Source organism: Epinephelus fuscoguttatus, linkage group LG2 (genome assembly GCF_011397635.1).
Source record: "Epinephelus fuscoguttatus linkage group LG2, E.fuscoguttatus.final_Chr_v1".
Lineage (NCBI taxonomy): Eukaryota > Metazoa > Chordata > Actinopteri > Perciformes > Serranidae > Epinephelus > Epinephelus fuscoguttatus.
This window is the reverse complement of record NC_064753.1, coordinates 23658675-23676876: the sequence shown is the minus strand read 5'-3', so window position 1 is coordinate 23676876 and position 18202 is coordinate 23658675. Positions and strand designations below refer to the sequence as shown.

The 18202-nt window shown below is 41.8% G+C and overlaps 1 protein-coding gene across 2 annotated transcripts in view; it reads right to left on the bottom strand.

Moving 5' to 3' along the window:
- Positions 1–256: 256 nt before the first annotated feature.
- Positions 257–18202, bottom strand: part of spon1a (spondin 1a) — a 192297-nt gene continuing 174351 nt past the window's right edge. Inside the window, exons 9-16 of one of the 2 annotated variants that reach the window (XM_049560789.1) lie at positions 14198–14338; positions 11498–11573; positions 11188–11370; positions 4902–5072; positions 4601–4768; positions 3581–3745; positions 1203–1469; positions 257–1109 (exon numbers count right to left, since the gene is read on the bottom strand). In XM_049560789.1, the coding sequence (XP_049416746.1) occupies positions 946–1109; positions 1203–1469; positions 3581–3745; positions 4601–4768; positions 4902–5072; positions 11188–11370; positions 11498–11573; positions 14198–14338 (1335 nt within the window). In that variant the 3' untranslated portion in view covers positions 257–945. The remainder of the gene's footprint in view (positions 1110–1202; positions 1470–3580; positions 3746–4600; positions 4769–4901; positions 5073–11187; positions 11371–11497; positions 11574–14197; positions 14339–18202) is intronic. The other variant, XM_049560796.1, reaches the window with a different exon arrangement.

Here is an 18202-nt window from a genome sequence, read left to right as displayed (position 1 = left end):
TATTTATCACACTGCCCCCTTGTGGCTTGTATATCTATGGAGAAAGGTACAAGGGGGAGATAAGTCAGCTGGTACAGCACAGCATCATCAGGACTGACCACTTCCCTCACGCAAGGCAAAGGTTTGAAGCTAGCTCTCGCCATCTAGTGGCAGAAAAAGACATTACACCTTTGTCCACCAAAATAAAAAGACAGATCCAGGTGACAAGTTGTCACATTTACTTTTATTGTAAAGGTGATATTATTCCAAAATATTAATATGTTAGAGGAACAGAGATAAAGAAAAGGAGGAGAAGACACCTAGAAAACATCTACACAAGACTTTGGTAAGAATCTTGGGACACATTCTTATCAAAAAATTCCACAGCAAAAAAATAACAAAATCTTCTAATAATGCTCAAAATCATATAGATCTCAATCGTGGTGAATCTACATGTACAACAATATAGCTGGGTAAAAAGCCAACTGGGCATTTTGTGTCCTAGAAACAACTGAACAATTGAAGGCATATAAAACACTGGAATGGCTGGGCACCTGTGCTTTAAAGTCTGGAGTATACTGTACTACTGAAGGATACCACAAGATATAACAGTTCTTTATCTTATTATTAAATCAATTTATATTTCATAATTATATTTTTCAAGATATATTATACCACAACAAGTTTACAGTAATCTTGCAAAAGAGTCGTCTGCGTACAAGAGCTCGTCTGAAAGCACGGAAGAATTGGCCGAGTTTAAATCCAGAGTCTTCCAGTTCATCCTCTCTCGATGACAACTGACCTGAGCTCAGGATTTAACCCAGACAGATTCAAGCATGCACCATTACAGCCCTAAACAGAGTGCATTGGATCATTGTGCGACAGTGTGCCATGCCCTGTCCTGTTCCCAGCCTCACCGTCCCCCCCCTCCCTCGCTTCCACGCCACCCCGTTCCCCTACTGCTTCCTAGCAGGGGTGCACGTTACAAGCCCTGATCTCCTTCCTGTCCTTGCAGCTGGACAGCTGGGCAGTCTTAAACCTTTGCTTCACTGTCATGAGCCGCTCTTGAATACCTCCACCGCACAGCTTGGTACATTCCGTCCAACTCGACCACGGCCTCATTTTACACCCTGAAGACGAAAATCAAGAAAAAGGAAAATAAAGAGACCATCAGAATTTTTTTTAATGTTCTGTGTTGCGTACTGATGAGGGCAAATACCAACCTGGATGCTCCAAAGTGACCTCAGCTCTGCCCTGTTTGCTCCTCCTCTTCTCCCGCTGTTCCTTGCGGCGTTTCTTCTCGTCACTGTTGGCTTGTCCCCGGTTGCACTTCCTGATCTTACACTTCTTCCTCTGGATGGTTTCAGGACACGTGTCTCCTCCAAACTGCGGCTCCAGCTTCACCATGCGTGTTCGGATCGTGTGACCCTTCCCACAGGACTTGTTGCACTCTGACCACTCGGTCCACTCTGACATGACACAGTTTATGGCTGAGGAGAAAGAATTGTGGTTTAGAGGAAGTTGTGACAGAGCAGAAAACTGATGAGGAGGACGATAGAGTTTGATTCAATGCTCTGTGTACTCTAAGTCATGAGTCCAAAGGGAATACAGTGACACCACAGAGAATACTCCTCTGGTTTGCCAGAGGATGTGATTTGTTTCACATGGCTCTGATGTTGCATCCTCACCACTGCTGTAACTGATACGCTCTGACATGAAAAATAAATACATACAGTATATATTAACAACTGTAAGTCCACAAACAACAACATGGATTTATACATAAATTAGAATCCTTGTGGGGGACGCTGTGATAAATTAGGTTTCTCCTGGTAGGCTCATGTTTTGGCTGGTTTGGCAACAGTTTATGTTGCTTCAAGTGTCATTTATCTAATGAAAGCAGGATAAAAAAAAAAAGCCAAAGCATTTCATCTGTAATAAAGTGTGTATAGCTTTAAAATATGCCTCTGCTTCAGGCAGTTTTTGACAACCACACAGCTCGACATGGAATATCTGTTACATAATTTAACAGAGAAAACGGTGGATTAAAAAGTACAATGGATTCTGGCTTTTTGAAGCCAGTTGTAATATCTGATTTTAAAAATCCTGCACATGTGGAAAATAAACTTAAGGAAAAATATTTAATAGAGACACTGGCTCAGTTTAATTCAAAATATGACTACTGTGAATTTGATTCTGGTCTTGTGAACAGCATATTCTGTTTGGATATTCCAAATCATTAAGACATGTGGGATATGTTGGCATTATTCAGCTTTTAGGAGCATTCTTTGGACATGTATACAGCACATTTAGAATATGCATCTCAACTGCGGTTTTTACTGCAGTTTGCGACACACGGCCTCTTGCCTGTTCACACCAGCTCTGGTTGACGTCATGTATATGCTGTACACAAACCAATTAGCCAACAGTTTCTAAGGCTGTGGAGTAGAGATGCATGCCCAAAAGAAAAGCCCACATTTCTGGCTGAAAGAGGAAACACGCCTACTTTAAAACATTATGAAAGACTTGGATATCGACAGGGTTTAAGATAGGTGCAGATATCACAGTTCATTTATTCATTCATTTTCTGTAACAGCTTATCCTGTTAGGGGTCATGGGGGGCTGGAGCCTATCCAAGATGACATTGGGCGAGAGGCAGGGTACACCCTGGACAGGTCGCCAGACTATCACAGGGCTGACACATAGAGACAGACGACTATTCACGCTCACATTCACACCTACGGGCAATTTAGAGTCACCAGTTAACCTGCATGTCTTTGGACTGTGGGAGGAAGCTGGAGTACCCTGAGAAAGCCCACGCTGACACAGGTAGAACATGTAAACTTCACACAGAGGGGCTGTGCAGAGTTTACATTTGTGTGCAGTGCTGACCTTTATAAGAAGATGGTTAAAAGAATGAAAGAGGAGACTGTGTTTGCATGATCCAACAAGTTCACCACCAGTTGAAGTTGACGTGATACACAAAATGTCAGGGAACGTTTACTGAAGGTTGAATGACTGAATTAAACAGGAATATTTCTGGAATATGCATTTCCATTAGCCATGCAAACAGCTTAGCAGGAACGTTATCTTTTTAAGAATAAGGGCAAAAGGCAGAATATTTTGTGCACGTTAATGTAGTTATTGTTTCTACATTACCTCAGACACATTGTAATAAATTCCACTGAGGTCTTACAGCTCTGAATAACCTCAAAATCTTTGCTTATTTTCATCACATTTTTTTTTATAATCCCTTCCTAATCTTAGACCTCTCATTAAGACTTTCCAAGTCATGTTTCATGCACTCCTGCAAATCCTCTACAGCACTTTGCAGGAGTTTTAATTTAAGCTTAAATATGAATACAGCACATGAACTCATCTGTTTCTTCTCATATACACCAGCAAGCACCAAATTACTGTAAATTTAGATCAGGTACACAGCACAGAGGTAGTTGACCTTCTTTCTCTTCACTGTGCAACCCCCTTCAGTAGTGTATGTAACCGCATCAAGGCACCAGGTTGCATAACAAAGATGAAATTATCATACATTTCCATAAATTATATATGTACAGTATGTGGGTGTGCAGACAGAAATACTTACGACACTCTGGTAGCATGCACTTCTCCACCTGTTCTAACTCCTCCGTACACTCTCCCAGCTCCACGGGGGACTTGAGCACACGCTGTCGTGTCCTTGTACCCTTCCCGCACGTCACGCTGCAGTCACTCCAGTCAGACCATGGAGTCAGCATGCAGGGGATGGTGTCTGTGCAAAACAGGAGTCAGTCAGTAACACATAGCTCTAGTGTTCAGATGTGTAGTTTAGTATCAAACGCATGTTTCAAAAAGTAGAACAGCATCTGGCAATTTTTTTATGGAAGGAAAAGCTGATTTGAAAGGTTTGTTTTTCTGATTGTTATTGTTTAGAAGTTAAATCAGAAAGAAAATCCTCCTTGATTCAAGTTCCGAGAGTTGCTATGGGAAAACTAAAAGTAAGACTGTCTCATCATCAGTGCTCCTCACATGGATCTAGGCTACCAGCCCCTTGTATCCAGCTGCTTAATGAGAAAAAAGTGTTAGAGGTGTCAGGATCACAGACTGTATAAAGAAGTGGATGTATATGGACGACCATACTGAAACCTCGAGTCTGGTATTTTGGCCTTCATCATTTTAGTTTTTTAGAGCCAGAAGCGACCATATTTTATGGGTGGAGCTGTGGAGGAGCAAGAAGTGGATCTGACTGAGAGCCCAAGGACACAAGGCACAGCACTGTAGTAGCAACTTGTCAATCACAAAGTAGCCACATCCTAAAGCCTACCCTCATTTATCGTCTGATGTAGTCTAAATGGGAGCGTAATTTACAAAATGAACATTGTATTGTATGTTGTATTGAAGAGGACTTGAAAATGTTTACTGAGGTAACCACTCCAGTGAGAAGTGAGGTGTCACAAGTCTATTTTCCCATAGAGTTGTATTCAATCTGATTCATGTTGCAGCCAGTGGGGTTGCCCCCTGCTGGCCATTAGAAAGAATGCAGGTTTAAGGCACTTGTGCATTGACCAGAGGCTACATCCCCTTCTTTTATACAGCCTGTGGTCAGGGTGAAAATGATGCTACTCACGACATTCTGGCATCATGCACTTCTCCACTTCTAACACCTCTGCTCCACAAATAGAGCCATCTGCGGGAGGCATCTTCACCATGCGCTCTCTCCTCTTCATGCCAAGACCACAAGTGGCACTGCACACATCCCATTCAGCCCATTCTGTCACCAGACAACTGCTGGGAGCTGAGGCCAACAGGGAAAGAGAAGGTACAGTAAACCTACAGTGATACTTAGATTAGCTCTATAGAATGATATGATATAGAAGCAGCTCTCAGTAGGTCAGTTTGACAAGCGGAAAGGAAAAGGGAAAACTCACAGCATTCCTCGTTGACCACACAGTTTTCAGTCTCCTCTGTGGGCAGGGTGCAGACTGAGCCATCATCTGGGAACTGCTTCACATAACGCTCCCGGGAACGTGTGCCCATCCCACAGGTCAGACTACAGGGAGACCAGGTGATCCACTCAGACATCATACAGGTGGAAGCATCTATAAAGCCGAACGACAAAGAGACAGAGGTGGTCAGAGAGGTCAGTGATTGGGTAAATGACAAAAGATTTAAGGCAAAGTAAACTCAGATTCTGAAATTGGCAGTTTAATAGCTGTTAAAAAGTATGTTGTCTTGGCACTAGCTATTACAAAGGTCATCAAAATGATGTTTCTTTGCCTAAATGTCATTATCTATATTTGCTAGTTGCCCTGTTTGCTCACAGAGAAAGACAGTTCAAACAGGGATCGCTGCTCCACCCGAGCATCTCCTTTGATGTGCGATTGACAGTGATTAACAACCAAAGGCCATTGAAAACATGTACGTTTTAAGATTTGTCTTGAAAGTGCCAATGGAGGGGGAGCACTTGATTGAGAGTGGAAGGCTATTCCAGAGCTTTGGAGCAGCAACTGCAAAGGCAGGATCTTGCCCACCAGCTTCAATCACTAGACAGTTAGGATCCAAGAGGTCGGAGCTGGAGTGCGGGCAGAGCATTTCAGCAGTATACTGCCAGCCCATGTATGGCTTTAAAAACAAATAAATGAACCTTAAAATAAATCCTGTATTTGATAGGTAGCCAGTGGAGGGATGCTAGCACTGGTGTAATGCTGTCTCTTTTTCTAGCACCAGTGAGGAGTCTCACTGCAGCATTCTTCCCAAGCTGCAAGCGAGACACCAGATCTTGTGCTAGGTACCCCAACAAAAGGGGTACCAAAAACGGTAACGTTTAGGAACAGTTCCATCTGTACCATCCACAACTTTTCACAGTGGAAATGGGAAAAAAAAGTGTACCGAACTGAACTGTACCGTACCGTTCGATGGAAACGGAGCTAAAGATGACTAGCCAACACCCAGGTACAGAGAGTAGCAACAGTTGAACCTTGAGATGAATGCAGTGGTTACACTTTTCATGTCATTGTGAGAGATGTGATTAACACAAACAACTTTTTCATTTGGTTCCTTGTTGGGTTGAACTTAAACTGCTCTGAAGTGTTTACAGCCCTCGTTGTTGGGAGCTCACTGCAGTGTCATGTACAGCTTACGGCTGTGAGATCCCTTTGTTACCTTTATAGTGTGTGCCGTGTTTGTGTGTTGCTATACTTTGCCGTTTACGTCATGGTCATAGATTTTATTTGCATCTAACTGAAATGCCCATATTGTCCTGGCATTTGGAAGAATCAGCGCAATTCTAACTCGAAACAAAGGCATAAATTGTTCTTGCAGAAAATACATATAGATGCCCGTCTCTTATCTAAAGATAATGGCTCAAACACACAATAACACTTAATTGACAAAGACAACTGCGACTTGCTTTGCTGCTGGTTTCTTATGTAATTATGTGAGCCTCTGCATTTTATAGTCCCTACACAAACATTTGAGCAGATAAAGCGAGAGTTGAAGTGGTGATACACAAATGCATCACAGTAATTAAATGTATAATATAAAACTGATAAGAGGTTTGTTATTTAATTATTCAGGATGGTTTATTTATTGTTACAGCCCAGAGCAATAAACTCAGCTTTCGAGAGACTGTAAGTTAAGACATTAGGGTGACTGAATTGTAAAGAGAGGTTCGATTTTTGGGTCTAGGAGTGCAAGGGAAGTAACTTTTCTTACGATTAACTACACCATCTCGGCAAATTAGAGTGCAGGAAAGAAGTTAGGGTGTACTGTGTGTTTCTTTTCTAAACATTACCACTACTACCTGAGATACAGAGGATCGTATGCATGGTTTCATTACAAGTAGGCCTGATTAGTTCTTGCACGACTTGCAAAAAGTCCATAAATCCATCGTAGTTTCTACAAAAAGCTCACACCATCCACATTCTTCAGTTCTCACACTGTCCTCCAGTTAGTTTTAGGATGGATCCCATTACTTGTCTATAAATCTAATATAATATTCACAGACTTGCCCGCTGGGCTCCCAAATGAGTCCCTGATGGAGCCGTCCGATCTTTCTCTCCACTGTTCAATGCACCAAACAGAGAGAGACAAAACAGAAACCGACAGTGAAGCTGCCTTCGGGAACAGTCTACCTTCAGATCTGAGGACAGAAAATCAGGCTTTCAAGTGACTGCTAATGAACTCACCATCACCAGCACTGCCCTCATTATAAATCATTTTTGCTGGATTTGAAGTTAATCAGCATTATCTTTTTCCCTTTTTAGTATAAAGGTGAATATGGACATCACTTTGAGCTGCATTTCTTGTATCAAAGTTTCTATATAACTAACAATAATAACGTAAACAAAAAGCTGAATGACAGTAAAATGGTTTTGATACAGTTTAGTGAATCCAAACAGCTCATTAGTTCATTCTGAATGTTCTCGTGCTTCGTGTGCTCGTAGTCCTCATATGTTTGAACATCGTTGAAACAATACTCTTGCAAACATGAGGAGGTGCTAAATGTAAATGTAGGCTCATTAAAAATGTCCAGGTTCCACGCCACGCAAATCAACACACCTTCGTTCTTCAAAATAAATTTGTAGCTGTTTGTTTTCAAACGTAGGAGACAAACAGGGAATGGAAAAAAAGGTAAGTCTTAGATGTAGGGCATCATGCAGTCTCAATTCTGCCTGTCATTTTAGATCAGTGAACACAAGCAACTCTAATGGACGACACCAGCAGCTCTGCTTCACTTTTGTAAAACGTATAAAAGTAAGTAGCTCCACCAGCAAGAAGGACATTAGTGAAGTAAGAAGTTAATATTCCAGTTTAGCTGAGGATAAATGGAAGAACCATTTCCTGTTTTTAAAAAAAGCATGTTACATATTTTTACACAGAAGACAATTACACCCAGTGAGATCAGTTAATGACACGGTTAGAGTCAGCGGCAACATGAGCAGGAATGAAAGGTAAAATCAAGAAGCAGTGCAACAAGCTGCTGCTGCAGAATCCAACCATTAGCCAGGGTTCAGGATTTATATCCAGAAGAACAAACGAAAGACAGCATCGGGCCGGCTCAGGCAACACACAACACAGCTGTGCTCCATTGACTCTAATGCAATCATTTCAGATTTCCTTCATTTGCAGGCTGGTTTTGTGGATTTGGAGCTAAATGTTGTGCCTGGGGCACGTCGTGTATTAATGATACTCGTTACCTGGAGAGGTTGGAGAAAGATATACGTTTCTTCCCTGTTCCAAAACCAAAATCAGACCCTGAAAAGTGTAGGGTTAGCTAGCTAGCTACTGAAGATATAGCCTACTGAATGCATACACATGCTGCTTTTGCTTGTTAATGATTATAACAGTGAAACAAAGACCAACCCTGCTGTACAGGAACTAGTGAAGGGAAGCAGGGAAACTTTGCTGATATCCAACTAGCTGTGTGTCATCACAGTGTGCGCTGATGAATGTTGTTCGACTTCCCCCAAAGGTCCGGGTGCTGGCAGCAGCACGGGGACAAAGGCAAACTCTGTTCATCTGTACACACTGCGATGCCACACAGCTGGTTCAGTATCAGGGAAGTTTCCTTTTATATTCATTAACTTCTGTGTCGATCAGCAGTGATGTGGTGGTTCACTGTTACACTGTGATCTGTAGCCTATAGTATGAAAGATTTATAGAATAATGGCTGACTTTTTGCCAGACTTCGACTTTGTGGAGGAGGAATTTGATTTTGCAGAGTTTGATGGCCGCCCTTATTTATTTGAGCCAGAATACACTGAGGAAGAGCTTCCCCACAGAAGAGGAATACCTCTATTGCAAGGAATGGGACCGGTTGCAGCCTTATTTTCAAGGTCTGGATGTGACCGAGGACGAGACACCTCCACCTGGAGTAATGTTAGTATCCAGCTGGGCTTTATCTAGAGCTCGCTAAATATATTTCGGCTGAGCTTTGGAAAGCAGAGCTAACATGGCAGTACACTGGTAAGGTAAGACAACACGTTTACATGTCGTTTTCTATATGTTGTCTGACATTTATCCTAACGATATGAGGAGGTCTTTGTGGAAAAAAAGCTTGTTTAGTGGACTAACTCTGCACTTGAAGTATGCCCGTTCACTTACGTTTTAACAGGTCTGACGCTACTATGCGCCCCAGCTGTATCTAGGCTAACGGCTAACATGCTAACTATTATTTCTATGTCACTAGTCACTTGAAACAAATTTAGGATGATAGGAGACGGGTTGAAATAAACCAAAATTTCCCTTTAAATCAAACCATCTCTTCGGGGTCTAATCGCCGGACTTTCCACATTCTTATTCATACGTTCACATGTTAATAAATATTCTTTTACCATAAAAACGAATCTCTCCTGCTTGAACTGAAAGTGAAACTTAACTTTGTTCTCTTTAAAGCCAGACTCCAATACTAAGGTTCTGCAGTGAAAATGCATGTGTTTAGGAATTACCTAGCATATAACTGCATACATGAGAATTGGATTATACTGCACACGTTTATGAACAGATGTTTTGATATAGTTTTGCTGTTGTTAAGAGAGGTCCCCAGAGTAATCAATAAAGCAATATGTTGGCATTTAGCATGGAGACATGCAAGTTTTCTTCAGGGATTCAAGGTAACACGGCATGACTAACTGATTTACTATGTGGTCATTTTGCAGGTGAAGTGTTCCTTTAAATATCACCGCTGCTGTTGGGACTCAACTCATCAGATTGTGATGGGCATCAAATCATGCTTTTCACACCCTGTCTCTACCTCTATTCCCCTGCACCCACTTGTCCTGCCATTCTCTAATGTGAAAGTCAAATGAAATGGTAAATAAATGAATTATTTGGACGTTTAAAAAATGGACTAATAAAGGGAATAGGACAATGGGTCCAGCAGCATTTCAGCTTGGGTGTTCAGGTGAAGCAGCAGAGGGTAAATATCAGGACAGTGCCATATTTTCCTGTTGCACTGGATCTGTACTCCAGCTCAGCGGATTTGAAATGAAACAGTGGTTGTGAGGTTAAAATGCCAACTTTCAGCTTTAATTTCAGGGTGCTTATATCCACATCAGACGAACCATGTAGGAATTACAGCCCGTTTTATACATAGTCTCTCCAGGATGTTATTTTCGTGCCATTGATAATGTGTGTAGGCAGTCAGCCAGGCTACGCTGAAGAAGGACACCAGTGTGCATGTGTTATGTGCACCCACAGGCAGGAGGAAGCAGCAGTTATTTTCTCAGCACAGTTAATTGGAACAAATGAGCGGTTTTATTGTGGCATATTTTATTCTATTTCATTTTCTCCTTTTATTTGCCTGCTTTTATTGAACTGTTAATGCTGAACTGTTCATCTTCCCCACCGTGAAGCACTTTGTAGCGTCGTTTTAAGAGATGTTATATAAGTAAATTTAACCATGTTATCATAAGTAAGCATCTTTAAATTTCTGCAAATTCTGCATTGAAGGTGTAAAACATGATACAAATAATTAACCTCTAAAAGCCCAATCTGTCCGCTATGAATCTGACAATACTAATAGGAAAATCCAACCTATTGATCAACCTTAACGGGTAACCACGTTTGGTTACCTCAATACGTCATTCAATCATCTATGTGAAATGATTGATATAAATCATCCATACTTGCCATGGACATATTGGTCAAAGGAAACCCAAGGTCAAGGCATCAGTGAAGTCATTACATTAAGCATTAGATAAGACCAAACTGCTGTAACAGTTGTGACAGACTGACTGATCTCCAACCTGCTGCCTCTGGAGCCAAGATGATTGAGGTGAGACAGAAAGCTACATTAACAGAGACGATGGAAAAAGTAGAATATAAATCTTGAACAACCAGCAGACATAATGTCTTTTTGTCTTAACATCTTCAAAAATATATTTAATGGCCTCATGCAATTTAACTTCAGTTGCCATAAAATTTAAAAGCCTGCCATAAAGCGCTCTCCTTGCTTCTCCTTCTGCTCTCGATTCATCACTGCAGTGGAATGGTACCTTGTGTATTAACGATGGCCTACGATAATAAAGCTTTTAAACATACCCTCACTTTTTAGAGTGTCAAAACACCAATTAAAGTCATGATTCTAACATTTCTGAAAATGACGCTTGGGAGATGGCAAACTTTTAGAAAACTCTCATTCATTCAGATGTCTTTTGCGTCATCATCTACACAGGCTACACAGTAACCTTCAGTCTTTAGAGAGATGCTCACCCTCATCACTGCATCCAGGCCCCATGCAAGGCTCAAAATCCTGGGTGTGTGGGCAGGGCACACTAAGGTCCAACTGGGCCTTCAGCATCCTCTGCCTCATCCGCTTGCCCTTCTCACAAGTGGCTGAGCTGCAGGCGGACCATGGAGACCAGTTTGAGTAGATACACGTCTCAGGGGTGTCGTCTGCAACATGGTGAAGGGAATAAAGATACTGTAATTGCCTAACACTGTAAACTATTTATTTTATTGTGTGTGTGTGTGTGTGTGTGTGTGTGTGTGTCAGAGAGAGAAATGGGAGGAGTATCCAGACCTTCCTCTTTTTCCTCCTGGGCAATATCTGCTACAATGTCATCCACATTGTCCGGCACAATGTTGCACTGTTCGCCCTGCAGACACACACACACACAGTAATGTTATAACACACTTCAGCACTCTGTAGGTGCTACATTGCTTCGGTTTGCTGTTTGCTCTGTTTAAATCCCTCTGTCTCTGATAGCGATCAGAGGGAGTGACAGCCAGCAAATAAGAAGCTCAGCGTGAGCTTACAAACTCTCTTAGTTGTGGTTTCCACGCGATTCAAAGTGAGAGACATACCGTAAAAGATTGAAAGTCTATGCATTTTGCAGTTCTGCAAGTGTAAACTGAGTGTGTGGGCATGTATGTAAGTAAAAGATGATAGATGGATTGTGGCTCACAGAGTAAACTCCCCACAGCTGCCTCTAGATGCCACTGAAGGACTGCTAACCTTTTATCCCTTTCATATTTTCAGCCAGTTCCCAGGGAACGTGTTTCACCACCCATCAAATTATAATTAGAAAAAGTTTACATATTTCATAGAGAGTGACATTTAGTACCTGCCATACATTTGTAAATTCACTTTTAATGTGTTGTGTCATTTTTTATTTCATTTTATCATTGTTTAAAGTCCTTTTAAAAGCTGCATCACAACGCATTTGAGGCATTATGTCATTTATTATTCTTGATATAAATTAGGAATAATTGACACTGGTGATGATTAGCCAAAATGTTACCCATCACCACCCTTCATATCCATTTTTGTAATTATACCCTATCTACTTTGAAGAGGAGTTGTTTGATATACTTTAAACTGAACTGCACTACTGAAAACTGAAAACAGCAGTGCAGTGTCTTAGATGACAAGTTGAATTTTGATGTGAACACTGACGGCATCTCTAAGAAGGCAAACCAACGCCTATTCTTTTTAAGGAAGCTGAAGAGTTCTGATGTAGATAGGACCATCATGAAAATGTTCTATTCTGTTTTTATTAAGTCTGTTCTTTCTTTTAACATTGTCTGTTGATTTGGTAATCTGAGCCTTAGAAACAAGGACAAGTTATAAAAAATGGGTTGTTAGATCTACTTTTAATAACTTTCAGCATCTGTATGAAGCGAGGGTGACCTCTAAAGCTCGATCTGTAGTCTCAGACTCCCAACAACCCCTCTTTGTTGAGTTTCAGATGCTTCCATCAGGGCTGAAATTTTGCCTTGCTAAATGCAGCACAACATTAAAGATCGTCCTTTGTCCTGTCTGCTATTGCTTTTAATGTCCATGATTTACCCCTGACAGTCAGTATGTGTACATGCAGCTTGAGAAAATCGAATTATTGGCTTAGTCCGACTGAAACTGGACTTTTAAATGCATGTAAACAGCTTAGTCCGACTGAAATTGGACTATCCGTAGCTTGACAAACACACCTAGATAGTTCGATTGAAAATTGAACTATTGCTTCAAGTATCCACATAGCCCAACTGGAGTCGGACTCGGCGTTCTGCACATGCACCACTTTTTCTTTCGCGGGCTTTCACCCGGAAGAAGAAGGAGATGACGTAGCAGCAGTGCAGTAACTCCCAGAAAAACAAACAAATAAACACCATGGCGACTGAGAAGCAAAAGACACAATTCTGGATGGACAAGGAAACTACATTCATGCTCTGACAGCTAAACATTTTGAAGTTTATGGATGGTAGGAAATCACTTAATGCGGATTTATTTAAAAAAGTTTCTAAAAAAGAACCAAAACTATTTCAATATGTGCTATATTAAAAAGGACACAGCGCCGCCTATCAATGCGGAGTCAGACGTACTTGGTCAGAAATTCGATTTTCTCTTCTGCATGTACACTCAGACAAGACGAGAAGTCCGACTTGACTGATTAGCCAAGCTATGAGCTTAGCGTGACTACTGCATTCATGTAAACGTACTGAGTGTGTGACACTGGATACTGAGTGTCTGTTTTGTTGTGCTCATGACAACCGTCTGTATCTCAAATTGCCCCGAACTGACATTTTGTAAGATAAAGTATATTTTGGTAAGGTTATATTTCATTTTCGCTCAATCTAGAAAGCAGTAATAAAACTTGTTGACAGGTATCCCAGTGATTTCTTTTCACCTTGTGAAACACTCCTCCCACCCAGACACCACAGATACAGGTAGTACATCCAGCTCTGATCAATTCCTGTATTGATGGACAGGACTGAACTCACCCTCGTACCTGCTGAGCAGTGATAAAGAAAGAGGAAAGGCGTCTCTCCCCTCCACTTTGTCTCTGTTTTTAAAGCTTTTAAAGGCATCTATACTTCACAATGACAGCACATAGTAAAGGATGCCTCTTCTTTTTTATGTTAATCTAATTTGGCTGATTTATTAGTGTAGCATTGAATCAAGAGGGTTGAGAGTGAACTGAGCATTATTTGTGATGAGGAGGTGCAGAGCTGAGCTGGAAGTACTGGAGGATCAACTTACAAATAAAGCAAAGGTATCAGTGACTATGGAAAGAGAAAAACTTGAAGAGAAGCAATCAAAGCAGAACAGACCAAGCAAGGACATTTTCGTTTTAGTATATCATTATGGTTATCAACTGCAAACACTGTGATAGTCTAAATGTCTGCCATTATCTGTTAGAATATGCCGCCATGATGCAATTGCCTGCATTATGATCATTATCCTACAAAGGCTACAAAGAATCCACATTATGGAAAACAGTCAGACCTTTCTGGCGATGCGTTCCACAACCACCCTGGCCACAGGCGTGATGGCGCCCCCTTCAGGATCATAGAAAGGGCTCTGTGGATGATCCAGACTGGTCAGAGGACGGATCTTGTCCTGGGGCTCTATGGGCTTGTTGGGAGACTAAAAGAAGCACGCAGAAAGACAAAAAATAAAAAAACTCAAAGCCATGGATCTTTGGGATTTCCAAAATAACACACTGTCAGGATTTGTTTGAAAAATACATTACAACGAGCACAAAGTCACTCAAAGTTACACAAAGCGCAAGTCACACAAAGGACAAGTCACAAAGTCGGTGAGCAGCTGCGGAGGAGCGCTGTAGTTTATATGGTAGATGCTCTTATTAGTCAACAGTAAAGGTCTGCCAGCATGGGGTTGATAGAAGCACCACTGCCAGAGGCTGTCTGGAGGCAGAAGACCAGCTCATCCTTCACCCCCCACTGAGGCCAAACAGGGAAAAAAAAACTCAGGCAAAGAGCCGTTCTGTTTGTGTTTGTGAGCGAGAGGGAGATAGGAGAAGGGTAATGAGTGGCCACTAATTAAAAGATACAGTAAAAGTAATAGCACAGAGAATGGCTCTCATTACTCTGTTACAGGCCTGTGCCTTTAACAATTTTGTAACAGAGCCAAAGTCCCACCCTGCTTCCAGAATAGCCTCCATTCCACTATCCTCCTCTGCTGCACAATGTATTTTTAGATAGAGGGTTTCTTTCATTGATCTTTCTGGAAAGCTTAAACATGATACGTGTGTGTTCTGCCGTTATCCTCAACTAAATGGAAAGTGCGGTTTGGGCAAGTTGTTATTTAAAGACAGGGCAATATTTGTTCTGTTGGCATTTAATATCTACATCTTTGAGATTTCAGCTGGAGTCTTTTCATTTTATTGAAAGTCATGTATTTGGAAAAAAAAGGCATGAGTATGTACCTGAGATTAAGAGTACTGTGTACTGGGTGTTACAGGCAACTATAACTGGATTAATTTGATCCTGAAGACTTAGACACATGCTGATTCTCAGACAGGTCCTAGAGTTATAAGAAGCCTGTTTTTGATTTGAAAGAGATATGAATCCCAGAAGAAGAGCGATGTCAAGGCCACGGCCGCATTCCTGTCTCTTTCTTTGTGTTTCCCAGTGCTCCCCACTCCTCATGTCTTCCATGCCCCCAGTTTATCTGTGTATGTGTCCCTTTGTCTGTTCTTGTCCTGTCATCCACATGGACCCAGTCTACCTTAACACCTGCCAGCAATCGGCTCATCACCTCCCTCTGCTTTCACATCTGCCAATCGTCAGCTCATTATCTGGGCTGTAAATCAACCCCGGCTCTTCACCCACTTGTCGGCAGGTTGTAGGCTCTGCTACCCGTCAGTATTGCTACGCTTCAACCCACTTCCCCTGCATTTATCCTGGTTTCTTGTTGTTGCATGTTTACCCTTGCCTAATTCTGTCTCCTGTTCCCTGCAGTTCTGTCTGCTCTGGCTCTGGACCCGTCTCCTGCTGCTCTTCCCTGGACCCCCACTCTAAACAGCTTCCAGCCCCAGTCACTACCCCAGTTTCCCAGTTAAATGCCCAAGATTCCCCACGCCTGCATTTTCTTTTCCCCACCTTCCATGTAAAATAAATACAATGGGCCTTATGTATGAATTGTGCATATGCACAGATTTGATCTTAAATTGTGCTTGTGAGACTTGGAACCTTTGTGGCATTCATGAATACCTGCGTACTTCCCCCTTGTTCTGAGGTAAGATGAAAATTTTAGAGTGCCCTAGACCACACGTAAGCCAATACACACAGAAGCCAACTTGAGTTTTGTGCTGTGATATATTAATAAAGACGATGAAAAAGCAATTTTATCAAGTAAACTTCAGATCAATATTCCTGCAGACACACACACACACACACACACACACACACACACACACACACACACACACACTAAGAAGTGGCCTTAGTTTGGAATGTGATGCTACCCGTCAAGTCTCAGTGGCTGATTGGTTTGTGACTTGCACATGGCACTTAGCTCTGCTGCCCTTATGGGTTCACCGGGGCATTTCCCTATGCTAATTGCAAAGTGCCTGGCACATGCATCGAATTTAAGATCAAATGCAATTCATTAACGTACTCTGTGGATTTGGCTTGGACTTGGCTTAGTGCAGGATTCATAGATTCCATGCAAGTTTCTTCTTTTTCTTTTGCCTTTATTCAACAGGACAGTTTAAGTGTGAAAGGGGGAGAGAGTGAAAGGACGACTTGCAGCTACAGGCTAGATTCAAACCTGCGGCCGCTGCAGCAAGGTCGCTGCCTTTGTTCGTGGGACACCTGCTCACCCAACTGAGCTCTTGGGTGATCGATTCCATGTAAGTTTTTGATTGTCCTCTCATTGCTGAGTGCAAGAGCAAATATAAGAGAAAAATGAAAAAACATTCATGCACAAGGTCCACTGTTTCTACTTCATCCCTGTCTCCTCGCCTTTCAGTGTCCTGTGTTTGGAAAGACGGTCCTTTCGTAAAACTAGGCCGTCTATCCAGTAGAAGGACACAGATACTTTTGAATCTGGTGTTTTATGATCAGAGAAAACAGAGAAAAACGACTGTGGCATTCTCTTTAGCTCAAGAACAACTATCAAACTGCACAGTGCCACACCGGACCAATAAACGCTTGCACTGGTGGGTGATGTTGCCTGTTTGACACAATGGCAGCCAGCTGTTAACAAACAAACTTGTATGGCAGTTAAATGGTGACCTAAAACATGTTTCTGAAAACATTTCAGGTGAGAAATAGGCAGGGACAGAATCTTGGTTTATATTTGATCAGCGCTGCCTAGTTTGACCGTTTGATCTCATTTTTACAATACACGAAACAGTATGGCGCCCACTTCCTGTTCCCACAAACTCTCGCTTTTATAGCTAAACAGGGCACTAAAATATGTTTCTGAAACATTCTAGGTGAGAAACAGGTGGTACAGCACCATAATGTTAGTTTATCTTCGATCAGCCTAGTTATACCGTTCCACTGGAGTTTGGTTGGAGTTAGAGACAGAGAGAGGGGGTGGGTCTGTCTGTTGATCCACTTCTATACTCTTTGCGTCCCACGGTGCCGGCATGGGTGGTGGACAATATGAAAATGCAGAAGTACAGCCTGTAGTTTGAGGAACAGCCCAAGATGAGTTTTGTGTCATAAGCAGAGGTTCACTGGAGGGGGAGCAGGGAGCATCTTAGACTCACAAGTCAGTCTTTAGACGCTTTGCTTAACTAAAGACTGATGACTTTCTCCCTGATTTTGTGTTTAGATGGGCGGATACAATTTCAGAGTTTAAAAAAAAACTCCCTACGTTGCAGAACCAATAGTAAATCTGCAGGGCGGTCCTTCGGTGGCTCGCTGAACTCTTGTGCTTGTAAACATAGTCCCACTAGAAACACATGTAGCGGTACAAAATGGCTCAGCCGCGCTCGCAGAAAACGCCGTCAAAGTTAGTGGATGTTTGTCATATTTGCAGCGACACATTCTCGCCAACTAAAAGAAACATACATAATCTTTTACAAGGCCATGACTCATCCGTCCGGCCGGACTATAACTTGTTGTTTACAAATACTTCAGGTAGAAAACCAGCAGAGCTTTTTAGCTATATATATATATATATATATATATATATATATATATATATAGCCTATATATCACATTATTCACATCACTGTATCACCGTTTAGACTAATCCGAAGTCTATAAACACAATGATTGAACAAACATTACTATTTCTGTGTGCACGTTTAGCTGGGCTAACCGTTAGCTGTTAGCCCTGTTAGCCGTTAGCGGTGTCTGTAATAGGTAATAACTCATTAAACGGTCCCTGAAAAAAATATCTTTTCCAGCGGATATCTTAGTTACAACATGATTGAGCTAGCAAAGCAGTTTTGTGTTGCTATGTGTGGTATTTATTCAGTTTTGGGAAATCACGATGTCTAGAAAGCATCAGTGCCTGCAGCTGACAGGG